The sequence below is a fragment of the Triticum urartu genome, chromosome 2A (genome assembly GCF_056163025.1).
Source record: "Triticum urartu cultivar PI428250 chromosome 2A, HENAU_Tu73, whole genome shotgun sequence".
NCBI lineage: Eukaryota > Viridiplantae > Streptophyta > Magnoliopsida > Poales > Poaceae > Triticum > Triticum urartu.
The window spans coordinates 663,611,701-663,626,635 of NC_141874.1; the positions used below are offsets into that span (position 1 = coordinate 663,611,701).

At 42.4% G+C, this 14,935-nt stretch overlaps 1 protein-coding gene across 1 annotated transcript; it reads left to right on the forward strand.

Annotated features, from left to right (window-relative positions):
• Positions 1–1,696: 1,696 nt before the first annotated feature.
• Positions 1,697–13,324, forward strand: LOC125539561 (calcium-transporting ATPase 5, plasma membrane-type). Its single transcript, XM_048703048.2, has 34 exons — positions 1,697–2,003; positions 3,770–3,886; positions 3,970–4,027; positions 4,276–4,376; positions 4,449–4,580; positions 4,668–4,757; positions 5,097–5,166; positions 5,407–5,477; positions 5,551–5,634; positions 5,711–5,788; positions 5,878–5,949; positions 6,633–6,716; positions 6,816–6,898; positions 7,041–7,149; positions 7,228–7,283; positions 7,363–7,405; positions 7,486–7,569; positions 7,696–7,833; positions 7,956–8,021; positions 8,099–8,197; positions 8,741–8,851; positions 8,927–9,094; positions 9,759–9,818; positions 9,996–10,157; positions 10,691–10,807; positions 10,919–11,017; positions 11,103–11,240; positions 11,464–11,564; positions 11,746–11,791; positions 11,866–12,000; positions 12,098–12,205; positions 12,313–12,404; positions 12,595–12,686; positions 12,833–13,324. The coding sequence occupies exons 1-34, from the start codon at positions 1,872–1,874 to the stop codon at positions 12,880–12,882; spliced, it is 3,246 nt and encodes a 1,081-aa protein (XP_048559005.1). The 5' UTR covers positions 1,697–1,871; the 3' UTR covers positions 12,883–13,324.
• The last annotated feature ends 1,611 nt before the right edge of the window (positions 13,325–14,935 follow it).

Genomic DNA, 14,935 nt, shown 5'->3' on the forward strand with positions numbered 1-14,935 from the left:
CTCCTCGGGTTATAAAATGAGAATGAGTATAGAGGGTTGAAGATCATATATTGAGTTTGACAACTCATTAGTCACATTATAGATTGTTATATGGCATATAAATTTGAAATTGGTATTCTAAAGAAATTGAAATTGCTAGAGCTCCTGGATGTGCTATGTTTGTTTACAATTATGATGCCCTAATCTGTTTTGGTAAGCCTATAAATATTTAATTATTACAGTACGTTTAGATACAACCGTGAAGATATAACCACTATGGTCCATTACTAAAAAAGACACTTAATGTGTTGTTGGTATGGCCTGTATTGCATGTCTTATATGGACTATGCCAAATGATTATGTTTTCAGGGAGCTGTGTGGAATGATATACAGATTCTTTTGTGGAAAACAAGTGTGTTATTGCATAGATGGAAGATCAGTGCTTGGATAGTCAATCAAGCTTAATGAAAGAATGCCTGCTTCTACTAGATCGAAGAAGAGAAGAGCTCCTGAGGTTCGCATGGAGATGAAGAATAAGATGGGCGCAAGGACCGATCAGCAGAGCTTCTATTTGAGTGCTCATTCTAGCTATGTTGATGAAATTTCCTTCGTTCATGTGTTGGATGTTTTTAACCTTTTCTGGCTCAGCTACTCCGGCTTAGCTCGAGCGTTGTGAACAGTTTTGTTGCTTGCCTCATTTTTAATAAATATGGAGTGGGTGACCCTTTTCTCCCTTTTCACGGGAAAATTTTCAATCTATTCATTTTTAGTCATGTTTGTGCAACGAGCACATGAAATAATAAAAAGTACATCTAGATTCGTAGACCAATTAGCGACGACTACAAGCACTGAAGCGGTTGAACGCACGCCGCCGTCATTGCCCATCCGTCACCGGAGTCGGACAGAACTTCTTGTAGTAAACACTCAGAAAGTCATTTCGCTAACGCCTTATACGACCAACGCAACAAAACAACAACCGTCGTCGATGAAGAGAAGCGTAGATCAATAGGATCCAGGCTAAAGACACATAAACGTGGACGAATGAAGACTAGTTCCGGACATATCCACCTCCGACCAAATATAGGAAGATCCGTTAAAAACACACCTCCACACGCCATTTGATGATGATAAGCACACCGCCAGGAGAGAGACAAGGCCGAGAGAACCTTCATTCATCGTGGGGAAGTCACCATCGTCTTGTCTTACGAGCAGGACAGAGGAGAGAGGATACAGTCAAGGGACCCTTTTGATAAAGATGTATATTAATCAATGGTAGTTGTTGTTGTTTATGGGAATGTGTAGCCATCTCTCTGTTTTTTACACACCATCCCAAATATTAAAGCATACATCCATATTGAGGAAGATGGAAGGCTCCGATCCACTACTATAGAAAGCCAGTGAACCAATGGTATGTTTAGTTTTCTATTATGTGTATACCAGTCATCCATACTATCTCATTTTCCATTTTTTAAAAGACAGATCTTCTGGCTGACACCGTTTTACGAGGCAAATCGGGGCCACCGGATAAATACACGCGTCGCAACTAGAGACACTCTCCTGTACGTGGCGACGAGGCCGTGCGTTAAAAATTCAAGCAGTAGAAGCGGGGAGGGGAGACAGGCGGACAACGTGGCTTGTCCCCACCACGCGCCCTCCCTCCCCCGCCGCTCCCATAAAAGGCTTGGGCACGGCCCCCGCGTGATACCTACTGTGGACGGTAGTGCTGGTGCCTGGCAACGGCAGCGGAGAGAGAGAGAGAGAGAACTCGGCAGCGACGCCCTCCCCCTCACAAAAGCCCTCTCCCCCAATCCACCGCTCGCCGGGAAATATCTCGCCCCTCTCCACACGGAATCCACGCGCCGGGGCCTGCGGGTGAGGAGTAGGAGGAGCGGATGGAGTCGTCCTCGTCGGGCGGCGGCGCCAGCAAGACGCGGCGGAGCGGCAGCTGGGGCAGCGCGGGCGGCGGCGACCCCTTCGACATCCCCGGCAAAGGCGCGCCCGTCGAGCGCCTCAAAAAGTGGCGGGTGAGCCGCGCCGCTCCTCCTTCGCTAGCTGTTTTTTTTCCTCGCATGTCTCGACTCCTGAGAGCGCGCGGCGGCGAGTTTTGGGTGGTGGTTTGCTCGAGTGCTCGCTCGTTCTGGGAACTCGGGGTTTTCTGCCGCTCGTTTCCTCCAGCAGATTTGCGGAGTTTTTCGAGGATTCCATGCCGCCGCGCCTAGGGTTTTTGAATTCCAAATATATCGCGGGTTTCTGTTTTTTCAGAGGCAAGCTAGTTGAGTTTAGGGTTCAGAATCACGCGGTTTTGCCCCGGCATTCCGGAGTCGGGCCTGAATTTGTACATGGTTAGGTGGATTTCCCCGCTTTGGATGCTTGTTTGGGAGGCGAGAGTGGGGTTTTCTCCTTCCGACGCTTCCATTCCCATGCTATTTTTTTTCCCTTTTGGCATCCGTGCTTGCCTTCAGATTCAGGACTCGCTAGCTTCCATTTCCCCTTTAATTCTATTTTAAGAGATAAATATCCCCTTCCACCGAGTGGATTTCTTCAGTTGGCCGCTTTGTTCTTCGATTCGATTTCGCGTGCGCAGAGCCCACCGAGCCATTTGTTTGGGTTTGATTCAGGGTGGCTTCTCTTGCCTGTTGCGGAATTGATTCGCGCTTCCACTGGCTTTGCGCTGTGCCCTCAATGATTTCGAATTGTTCTGTCGCCTTTGACGCCGGCTGTGAAGTTGCGTTAGATTTGGGCTGCCCTTCGCTTTCTCTGAGATACGCTTCGCTTTTGCATTTTTCTTCCGAATACTGCCGATTCCTTAGAACCCTGAAGACGAATGCGCATTATAATATTCTGAATTGGTGGAGTGGAGCAGCAGCCACGCGTCGAACCGTGGCAGTGCTTGCCGACGTGCTAGTCTCGGGAGTATTCCCGCAGATTAGTAGTATTGTTCTGACGTCTTGTATTTGATAATACTCATACCTAGGCTTGACTCACCGGTATGGTCCGAGACTGCTGCAGATGAAGTAGTATTTAATTTTCTGTGCGGAGTGGCTACATTTGCGTCATCCATGTCGGCAAGCAGTCCTCGAGCTTTTTGCAAACATGCCCGAATTCACAATGTTCGCAATTCCGTATATACACTGTTGTTATCATGTGCTATTCCTCCAGATTTGCTTTGCGATTGTCTTTTCATAAAGCTCTATTATATTCGGGACCGGTGGCCCGCAACTGTCGGATCTCATTCAGAAGTTTTATTAGAACAGGAAATATTAGCTGGAACTTGTTGAAATATGTGGTTGTAGGTTGGTTTGATCCCCACCCGGGGCCCTTGCAGCCACGTGCACAAGTGGTTGCTGGCCATTAGGGCTGCCAGCAATTTTAGTTATTTTGAAAATAAATCTTTTGCACGGGAGTATTGTGTTTGCATCTAACTAACAACTTCAAGGAGTGGAGATGGCAAATTTATAGTTGTGTCCGATAATATAATTGTATTGGGTCTCCTTCAAACTTGGAGTTTCTGACACAATGTTTAGTCTGTAGTTTAATTTTGCAGTATGCTGCACAAAGTTTGTGCTGGTGACGCAACCTTTTATTTAACTCTAATGCGTCTCTTTCTCTTGATGAAATACTATGCCAAGATTTAAGCCATTGCTAGCGCAATGTGCTCTTTGCTGGGTGCTGTCAGCAACAGGAGCTTCTTTTCTTAGGAGGCTGGACACATTGATTCTTACTGCTGTTGATTGAGTGCTGATCTTTTAGACTGTTCTGAATATAATCCCTTTGATTTTGTCCACTGCAGCAAGCAGCTCTTGTCCTGAATGCATCAAGGCGATTCAGGTACACATTGGACTTGAAAAAAGAGGCGCAAAAGGAGGAAGTCATTAGAAAAATTCGTGCACAAGCTCATGTTATCAGGGTATTGCATCGTCATGTTTTCTCTTTGTTTCATTTAGCTGATTAGTTGATTTATGCTGATTTTTTTCTTATTTCCTTCTTTAGGCCGCATTCCGTTTCAAAGAAGCAGCTCGAGTCGGTACGACTACAAAGGACGCACCAGGTAATTTCCTTTCTCACCTACCCACTTACCAGTCCTTCCTGTGCTCTGTACAACTGTCGTTTGGGTTTGCTCTTTTGAGCATTCTATAAGCAGACAATTTATTAATGCTTTGTAGGAACTTGCTAATATGTAATGTATCATTCGATAGTGGTCATCTGAATTCGGACTGAATTCAGACTATAATGATGGGATGTACAGATCAGTTTCATGAAATTCTGATAGGATTTCTTGGATGATGATTTTTGCAGAAGCTCATGCCGATGGTGCTCTTGGCTTTGGAATTAAAGAAGACCAGCTTACAGCACTGACCAGAGATCATAACTACTCTGCTCTACAGCAGTATGAAGGGGTGAGCTAATTCTGTTGTCAGTGTGCTTCACACTTTTCTGTCATAGTTTGCGTCGTGTAACCTTCCCTACAGATTTCAGGGCTAGCAAATATGCTAAAGACAGATACTGACAAGGGGATCAGTGGAGAGGAGTCTGATATTGATGCGAGAAAGAATGCATTCGGGTCGAACACATACCCTCGCAAGAAAGGAAGAAGCTTTTTGGTATGAGATTGTTCTCTTATATTAGTATGGCAATTGCTGTCTTCTGTCCTGGAGACTCACTCTTGGTGTCTTCTCACTGTTATTTAGGCCTTTGTGTGGGATGCTTGTAAAGATTTGACACTCATCATCCTCATGGTCGCCGCTGCGGTTTCATTGGCCTTGGGCATATATACAGAGGTGTGTGTTGGATCTTTAGTTCATCTGTTGTTTACCTCTGCATGTTGATCCAGCATCATTCCTCATACTGTTTGCAATTTTCATGACTTGTAGCTTGAAACCAAAATATGTTGCATCATTAGTTCATCTGTTCTTTAGCATGTTGCTCCAGCATCATGCCTTGTACTGTATGCAATTTTCATGACTTATAGTATGGAAGCAAAACCGTACTTGTAACTTATTTTCATTTAGATTTTTCTCTTTGCTCAGCTGGTTACCATTAACTAGATGTTTCATCACCATTTGTGTTTCTGGTTATATGAGTGTATGACTCCCATTACAACTTTTTCTGGTTTCTAGGGGATAAAAGAAGGGTGGTATGATGGGGCCAGCATTGGTTTTGCTGTACTCCTTGTTATTTTTGTTACAGGTATGCCACCACAACCATGTTTCCTGTTTCTGGTTATTTCTGTGAGCAATTATAATAATATCAACGTTTAGTCTGTCCTTTAACTTGCACTGTCAGCGTCTAAATTCCTTGGACAATATAGATCAGTGCCGAATAAGAAAATAAAAAGTGTAAAGTGTTGCAGTCACATCATGTATTCCTGAAACTTATCTTAGACATGTTACTTGGCATTTATTATTAACGTCTCACAATGTTGTCCAGCTACCAGTGACTACAAGCAATCGTTGCAGTTCCAAAACTTGAATGAGGAGAAACAGAACATTCAATTGGAGGTTAAAATTTTAGACTCATCTTGTTATAAATTGTTTATTCTTCCCGAATAATGTCTCAGATGTTCTCATTCAGGTTGTGAGAGGTGGAAGGCGAATCAAGGTATCAATTTTTGATTTGGTTGTTGGAGATGTGGTGCCCCTCAAGATTGGTGACCAGGTACGAATGCAATTGATCTTTATTTTGGCCGCAAGCAGTTTAGAAATACAAGGTCCTAATCAAATTTCTGTGTCAGGTACCTGCTGATGGAGTCCTTATTAGTGGTCACTCCTTCTCCATAGATGAATCGAGCATGACTGGCGAAAGCAAAATAGTGAGCTACTTTCATACGCGTTTTTTGCCTTTTGGAACTAGTTTAGGTGAAGTCTTAAGCTGACACTGCAAGCTGGTTGTCAATTGAAGGTAAACAAAGACCAGAAGTCACCGTTTATGATGTCCGGTTGCAAAGTTGCCGACGGCTATGGTACAATGCTGGTGAGTCTATCTGTGCCTACCAAATGGAGAAAATGTCTACTTTCAGCTTCTGAAAATGTCTGTACTTAGTGATGTGAACTTGGGAGGAGTCCGTTAAGAGAGACCTGAAGGATTGGAGTATCACCAAAGAGCTAGCTATGGACAGGGGTGCGTGGAAGCTTGCTATCCATGTGCCAGAGCCATGAGATGGTTGCGAGATCTTATGGGTTTCACCTCTAGCCTACCCCAACTTGTTTGGGACTAAAGGCTTTGTTGTTGTTGTTGTTGTTGTTGTAGTGATGTGAAGAGCTAGCTATGGACAGGGGTGCGTGGAAGCTTGCTATCCATGTGCCAGAGCCATGAGATGGTTGCGAGATCTTATGGGTTTCACCTCTAGCCTACCCCAACTTGTTTGGGACTAAAGGCTTTGTTGTTGTTGTTGTTGTTGTTGTTGTAGTGATGTGAACTTGGAAGTGCAGTAACCTCAATTTATGTTTTTCCTGTGGGACATAATAGATTTAAGTTATTAATTGGATCTTGCTTGAAACCATTTTACTTCCTGAAAAAAATGAGAAGGTATCGTGACATATGTATGTGGTACTAGATATTTTGATTAATATATATGGTCATGACAGTGGGCATGCTAGTGAGGTATGCATTGCAATAGATCATTGATCATGGGGACTCTACTGTATGTTACGCAGGTGACCGCTGTTGGTATTAACACCGAGTGGGGTTTGTTAATGGCGAGCATATCTGAAGACTCTGGTGAAGAAACACCACTACAGGTTTGATCCTGTACTTGTTATTAGCCTACGCATGACTCCATGTGTTGACATGTTTGTTTGATCGTATGAATTGGCATGATCTTATTTGTTCTGGAGTAGGTTCGCTTGAATGGTGTTGCTACCTTCATTGGAATAATTGGACTTTCTGTTGCTGTTGTTGTTCTCGTTGTCCTCTTGGCCAGGTATATTAATGTATAGTTTATTTTGGCCAACTATCCCTGTGGCTTATTTCTGTCACGTTGTTTTCTTCTAGGTATATTGATGCATAGTTTAATTTGGTCAACTAGCTTTGTGGCTTATTTCTGTCACCTTGTTTTCTTCTAGGTATTTCACTGGGCATACGTACAATCCGGATGGCACTCCGCAATATGTGAAAGGAAAGATGGGTGTCGGTGAGACAATACGTGGAGTAGTTAAAATCTTCACAGTGGCGGTAGGTTTTCAATTTACTCATCGCTGCTGATTTTCTTTTTACAATTTCTGTCAACTTATCATCTTGGGATGTAATTAGGTCACAATTGTGGTTGTGGCTGTTCCCGAAGGACTACCATTGGCTGTCACATTGACGTAAGCATAAATTTAATGCGTAATTTTCTTGTAGCATGCTAGCAATCACTTGATCAATCACACTGCATATTTTTGTCAGGCTCGCCTTTTCGATGCGCAAAATGATGAGGGATAAAGCTCTGGTATGTTGCTATTGCTTGCTTGTGTTGTGTTACTTGTAGTAACAGCCCGTCTCATGCATTCTCTCAACCATATGTTATAGGTCAGGAGACTTTCGGCATGTGAGACAATGGGTTCTGCAACAACAATTTGCAGTGACAAGACTGGGACATTAACTTTAAATCAGGTGGAAAGCTATTTCTTTTTAGTATTGTCCTTGTTTTAATACATGGAAATTCCCTGTAGGATTCATGATTTCTCAAATATGCTTGGGCCTTGACTCCTTTCCAATTTCTTCATTGTCACTATTAAGATGACTGTTGTTGAGGCATACTTTGGTGGAGAGAAGATGGATCCTCCAGATAACACTCAGAAGCTATCTGCTGCTGTATCAACAATGATTATTGAAGGAATTGCTCAGAATACATCCGGAAGTATATTCGAGCCTGAGGTGAGGCTATACTTAATTTACGTCACCTGCACTTTTTCGTCCATGAAGCTGAACATGTGTTTCTTCCTTTTAACATGTTATGGTTCAGCTGTGTGGCTACTGACTTTTGTTCACTGTCACAGGGTGGTCAAGCTCCAGAGGTGACTGGATCGCCGACTGAAAAGGCTATACTGTCTTGGGGGTTGCAGGTATAGCTTCTCATAGTAGTGTCAACCTATATTCTCTGTGTCTCCTGCTTGGTAACCATGATCTGTATATTCAACAGCTTGGTATGAAATTCAGTGAAACAAGATCGAAATCCTCCATTCTTCAAGTCTTCCCATTCAATTCAGAAAAAAAGCGAGGCGGCGTCGCAGTCCAAGTGGTAATTCATTTTTATCTGTAGCAGTGACAATTTCCTTAATTTTTTTTATTATGGGGGATTTATGGTTCTCTTGGCCTCAGCAAAATTCCTTGTTTGGTAACTTTGCATGACATATCTTGCAAACAAAATTGATTGTGCTTTCAGTGAACCATCGCTGAATTTACTTTGCTATAATAGGCTGAATAGCATCTCCGTCCATCCTATGGTTATGTCTTGATGGTTGTACTGCTAATGGTTTCAGCTGATGAAATTGTACCATTTCTATGATTCTATGTCAGTACCCTTCATTTGTTATATTTGTTTCACACTGTATTCCACACTCAGTGGGCTGTGGGAACAGGTTAATTGTATTCTTTATCATCATTACTCACAATTATGACTAACGATGTACATCTTTCCTGCTTCCTTAAAAGATTGAACATATTTTTCTGTTGAGAAATTAATATCAAGAGAGTTATAGATCTCAATTAATATCTGCTCAATTGGCTGCTATTGTGTTCTCTCCGACCTCTTCAAGTAATGCCTTTTTCTTTCTTTCTGGAGGGTGACTCTGAGGTTCACGTATACTGGAAAGGAGCTGCTGAACTTATTTTAGAGTCATGCACTGGTTGGATTGACACGGATGGTTCAAAGCAATCAATGACCCCTGAGAAAGTAAACTTCAAATTCCCATCATTTGCTTAAGTACAGTATGGTTGCAACTAACTAACCAGCTAATTACTGTTTAAGGTTGGTGAGTTCAAGAAATTCATTGAAGACATGGCTGTTGCTAGCCTTCGCTGCGTCGCCTTTGCTTACAGGCCTTGTGAGATGAGTGATGTTCCAAAGGAGGACCAGAGGGCTGACTGGGTATTACCTGAGGATAACCTGATTATGCTTGGGATCGTGGGAATAAAGGTAAGCAGCAATCCTGCATTTTGAACTATGAGCCATGACTATTAATGGGGTATTATTATTTCGATAGCTTATCACTCCTTGATTAGTGGTTGGGACTCGTGTCATTGTTTGCGTTTGCGTATGTGCATATTACTGGTTCTGTCATTGTGTGTGTTTGCATACATGCATATTACTAGTTCTACTGGCATTGCTCTCTCTGTCTCTCTCCCTCAGACCCTCTGTATCCAATTTGTTTCCACTAAACTGTTCGTCTGGATAAGTACTACCCATATCTCAAACAAGTACATGCTAAAATCATGAGTAAAAGCTATAGAAAAAGAGATACTGTTGGACATCTGTTAGCTGCTCTTAAGACACAGAACCATCAGGATTGTTCCTAACTTTGATGGTAGTAATGCAGAAGCCTGTACTAGTAACAATAATAACATTTCTAGTGATAATAACATTTTTTCCACATGCATGAGATCATTACCTTATATTTCTTGCCTAATGTTTTTTGTAACATTTATTGAAATTTTGCATGCACAACAAGCATGGGCTACTACCAAATCTGTAGGCGATACAAACATATGTATAACTTGCATGAGGCCATTCTCCTTTATAAGTCATGAACCATTTAGACCTTCATTGGTTTGCAAGAATTTACAACCAATTCACTTTGCAGGATCCCTGCCGCCCAGGAGTTCAAGATTCTATTCGCTTGTGTGCCGCAGCTGGCATTAAGGTATTTCTTATATTCTTGTGCGAGTCAGTGACAGTACACTAGTTTCTGCCATATCTTAGTAACTGTATACCATGAAGAATAGACGGTCTTCATTTGGATGAGCTCCATAACTTTGTTTTGTACTAGCTTTGTTAGCCAAGTGTTTCTTTGTATTGAGTTTAATTTTTGAATGTCTAGGTCCGCATGGTCACTGGAGATAATCTTCAAACTGCCAGAGCGATTGCCTTGGAATGTGGTATTCTTACTGATCCTAACGTATCAGAGCCAACCATCATTGAAGGGAAGACCTTCCGGGAGTTGTCAGATTTGGAAAGGGAGGAAGTCGCCGACAAAATCTCTGTATGTTTATTCCCCTCAATTGCTTGCATCTTGTTGATTTCAGTGGATAAAACCTATAAGTAGATTACAACCTTGTAAGAAACTACAGTGCTTGTTTCTGTGATTTCTTGTTCCCTGCGTACATGAACCTGGGAGGTGTGATGTATGAGACCAAAAGCCAACAGAATGATCAACTGCTGTGTTGCAGTAGTAGAAATGATTTGCATCAGTGTTGTAGGAATCAACCAAACTTTTGTTTGACGCACACTTTCTAATTACCTAAATCTCCTGGTATCCATTTTTTTGTTCTGGGTTTATGTTGTTTTGATTTCGTCTATGCCCCCCATCATGTGCTAAACTGTTAGATATGCAGAAATATAGAACACAGTTCTTGGCATGAGTGAACAAAGTTTTGTTTCCCCATGATTAAAACTATTATGCTATTTTGCCTTAATTTGATGTTTCCATATGTTTAGTTTATACCAATTGCTTTAAGTTTTGCATATCATTTCTACTTTGCCCTTGCATTGAGTGTACTCTATACATTGTTATAGGTTATGGGGAGGTCTTCACCAAACGATAAACTTCTACTTGTTAAGGCACTCAGAAACAAAGGTCATGTTGTTGCTGTAACTGGTGATGGCACGAACGATGCCCCAGCACTGCATGAGGTTTGTGAATTGCTATTCTTCATTTTGTTTTGCATCAAGCTGTTGAAGCTATCTTCAGGACATGTTCAAGAACCACTATCCGGTAGTACTTACACAATTTTGAATTTATAGGCCGACATTGGTCTCTCGATGGGCATCCAGGGAACTGAAGTTGCCAAGGAGAGTTCTGATATTATTATCCTGGATGACAATTTTGCGACACTCGTGAGGGTATGTATATTGTGTCCTCTTATTAACTGCTTTAGCAGAAATTGTATTCTCTATGGTGACATCTGATATTTGTTTCTGGATTTAGGTTGTCAGATGGGGACGTTCAGTTTATGCAAACATTCAGAAATTCATTCAGTTCCAGCTGACTGTCAATGTTGCAGCCTTGATAATTAATGTAGTTTCTGCTGTCAGTTCTGGTGACGTGCCACTGAATGCTGTCCAGGTTCGAATTCTTAAATATGTTGTGCCTGGAAACTTCCAGATCACTGGACAAAGTTTTTCTCAAGATATATTGTGTAAAGTTCAATTGTGGGTTGTGTATTTTTACGTCTCACTGTAGTTTGTTTAAGGGTATTTTCTTTATGCTGGTATTCTGAACCTGTTATAAGATACATGAATTGCTCATTCCAGTTTCTGTAATATGCTTTTGCCTCCCTTGTTTACAGTTGCTCTGGGTTAATCTAATCATGGACACGCTGGGAGCGCTTGCATTGGCGACTGAGCCACCAAACAACCATCTTATGCAGAGACCACCAGTTGGGCGGAGGTTTGTTCTCTTGTGCTTTTGTTGCTCAAATATCTTACTTTGTTTCGGCATAATTTAAGCTCGCTTATCTTGCAAACTTCATGGATTGGAAGTGATTTGCCAATATCTTCCATTCTGCAATTAAGTGCCAACATAGTTTGCTTTCTGCATGCTGAATATGTCCCAATCTTGTTGTTTGCAGGGAGCCTTTGATAACAAATATCATGTGGAGAAACTTGCTCATAATGGTATGCTATATATGCACTTCACTTTACTCTTCATATCTGTGGCCATTCTGCTGCCTAACGTATTGTTTATTCAGGCTTTCTATCAAGTTGCAATCCTCCTTACTCTCACCTTCAAGGGCGTGAGCCTTCTACGGTTGGAACATGACAACCCAGCGCATGCTGAAATTCTGAAAAATACCTTCATATTCAACACATTTGTTCTCTGCCAAGTGAGTCATTGGCTTTTGCTCTAGTCTGACTCAGAAATACGTACAGTTGATGTGGTGGGGTTAAACTAAACATAACCCACAATCTTGTCTTCTGCAGGTGTTCAGTGAGTTCAACGCTCGGAAACCAGATGAGCTGAATATTTTCAAGGGTATTGCAGGGAACAAACTCTTCATTGCCATTATAGCAATAACGGTTGTGCTCCAGGTAAGAGAAGGGCGCAGAAGTAGTTATTGTGCGGGTTCTGTATGCCACGTGAAGTGATCTAGGTTTTGCTAATGTCACTTGCTCATTCCTGTATTATGTATGTGCAGGTGCTTATCATCGAGTTCCTTGGCAAGTTCACGACAACAGTCAGGTTGAGCTGGCAGCTGTGGTTGGTGTCCATAGGTCTTGCTTTTATCAGGTACAAGTTTATTTAGTTTATGATATGATGAAACAGAACATATATACTATTACCTCTGCTCCGAAATATAAGTCGTCGGGGGAGTTCATTTTACACTCCCCCAAAGACTTATATTTAGGAACGGAGGGTGTATATCTTTGTACCCCTGTTTGAAACTTCAGCTGATGGGATCTTCCTCTTGTTTGTTCAGCTGGCCGTTGGCACTCGTGGGAAAGCTTATCCCTGTTCCAGACCGTCCGTTCTTAGAGATGTTCTCTTGCTGCTGCCCAGGGAAGAAAGAGGGTATGTTTCACATCCTGTGCTTCCTTTTCTTACCTAGGCTTGACCCACTGTCCTCGCATGTCCTATTTTGTTGTTGCAAAAAACTATTCTTGCGTATGTTCTCCTCTGTTGATCGTGCCCCCTCACATGACTTCTATGTTGTGCAGCTGATGATGGGAAGGAAGGCAGTGGTGTGAAGCAAATCGAGGTGGTGTGAAGTGATGGGCTGACGTTGAGGAGGACCTTTGCAGTTTTTGCTTGGAGCTTTTAACATGATCGGGGCTGTAATTATCTGGTGATTTGGATCTGTAAATACACTAGGTTTGGAGTGGATGCTAGGTCTCTCACTTTTGGAGATTTGCCACGATATCTTTTAACAACTACACGCCTGGCCCTGCCCCCTGGTGGCTGACTTGGAAGCTGGAATTTAGCTTCAAATGGATGTTGGGAAGGAGCACTAATATCATCTTCGTGGCAGTGCACTGGGTCTTCGTTTGCACCATTTCGTTCCGTGAGATCAGATAACTTGCAGAGTAGGGCACATAACTACTATTTGAAAACCATTTCGGTTTGTGTTGTCGTTCAAAATGTAAACAAATGGATCAATCCCGAAGGTGTAACCATATCTGACGTACTTGGGGTGCCTTGATGCTGCTTCATTTGCTCTGTCCAGTGCGTTCTAAACTGAAATAGGAATCATGACGACGGCTATATTCTGGTTCGAAGTGACACGGCGGGAGCAGGTATATGTGTTGGATTCGTTTCGCACGTTGATACGCCGCACACGTTGCGCCATTGTTTACAATCATGTGTGTTGATATCATATCAATCTTTCGTTAACATGTGCAGCATTGTAGGCGTGTTCCTTATTCAGCTCACGTGTGAGAACTATGAACCACAGCAGACAGCGTACACACAAGACGAATGAATCCACGGTATCCGTTGAAGTTGCCATGCAAAACACGCAAGAAGTGGCGGAAACGAGATTAACGACTTATGTTGAGTAATCCACGGATAAAAGAGACCAAGGTATGCAGCGTAGCAGCCGGATCCCACAGCAATTGTTGACGTCCTAACGCCTCGAGGTTCTTTTCGACAAGGAAAAAGATGAAGATTGGAAGCCAGCTCCACACCAGTTGTGGGCTTGTGGCCACACTTCTTCGGACTTCTTCACGTTGTTTCGCCGGTCTGCCCCAATAAATGCAGTGCTCATCCTTGTCTTAACGTTTACTCCCTCCGTCCGTGAATAAGTGTACATGTAGCTTTTGTTTTAAGTCAAAGTTTTAAAATTTTGACCAACTTTATAGCAAATAGTCGTAACATATATAACATCAAATTAATATATTATCAAAGTTCATTTCAAAACGAATCTAGTGACACTAATTTGGTGCCATAAATGTTTCTACTTTTTTCTAAAATGGTGGTTAAAATTTTAAAACTTTGATTTAAGACAAAAGCTAGATGTACACTTATTCATGGACGGAGGGAGTACATAGTTTTGGCCCTTTTATGTACGAATTCCTGGCTCAGCAAGTGAGGCAACGATGGCTATTCCTGCAAGTTTGGCTCAATTCCGAAACGATTTGACTTGTGATCCTTGATCCATTCGGATGGAAGATCAGGTTGAGTTGGACACCGGAGATTGAGCCGGGGATCATCCAAGGCGACACCGCTACCGGGGATCATTGAGCCTGTCACGCTTAACACCTTCCTTTCCATCCTGTCTAAGCCAAGCTAGTGACAGTTAAAAAGACGGACGGATCCGGTCACGGCACCAGAGGAGGCCATACGCCTCGCCGTCAAGATCAGAGATGGTCCTGTGTTTGGGACTAGGTTCACCGGCCGTTTTCCTTCTGTTCCCCCTTGGATTTCGGGGGATCCGGAGCCGATAATTACCGTGGCCGGGTTCAGTGGACACGATAGAGCCGGCCGGGTCGACATGAAAGCGCGGGCCTTCAGGGATAATTGTGCGTGTGTGTCCTTCGTGTTGTGGATACTGAACTTTCAGTCGAGTGAGGCGTCGCAGAGACCGGGCTCCAGAAAGCCCGTTTTACCAAAAAAAAATCAAAATATATTTAAAAGTTTCAAAAAATGCCAATTTTTTTTGTACAAACACATATGCATGTTCTTTAAGTATGTATAAATTTTCAGTAACTAATTTGATCATTTGAATGCTACACAAAAAAGACAAAAATCTGACACAAATACAACAAAGAAAAAGCCTATTTCAATCTGTGTATTTGTCTTTTTTGTATACATCACATATGAAT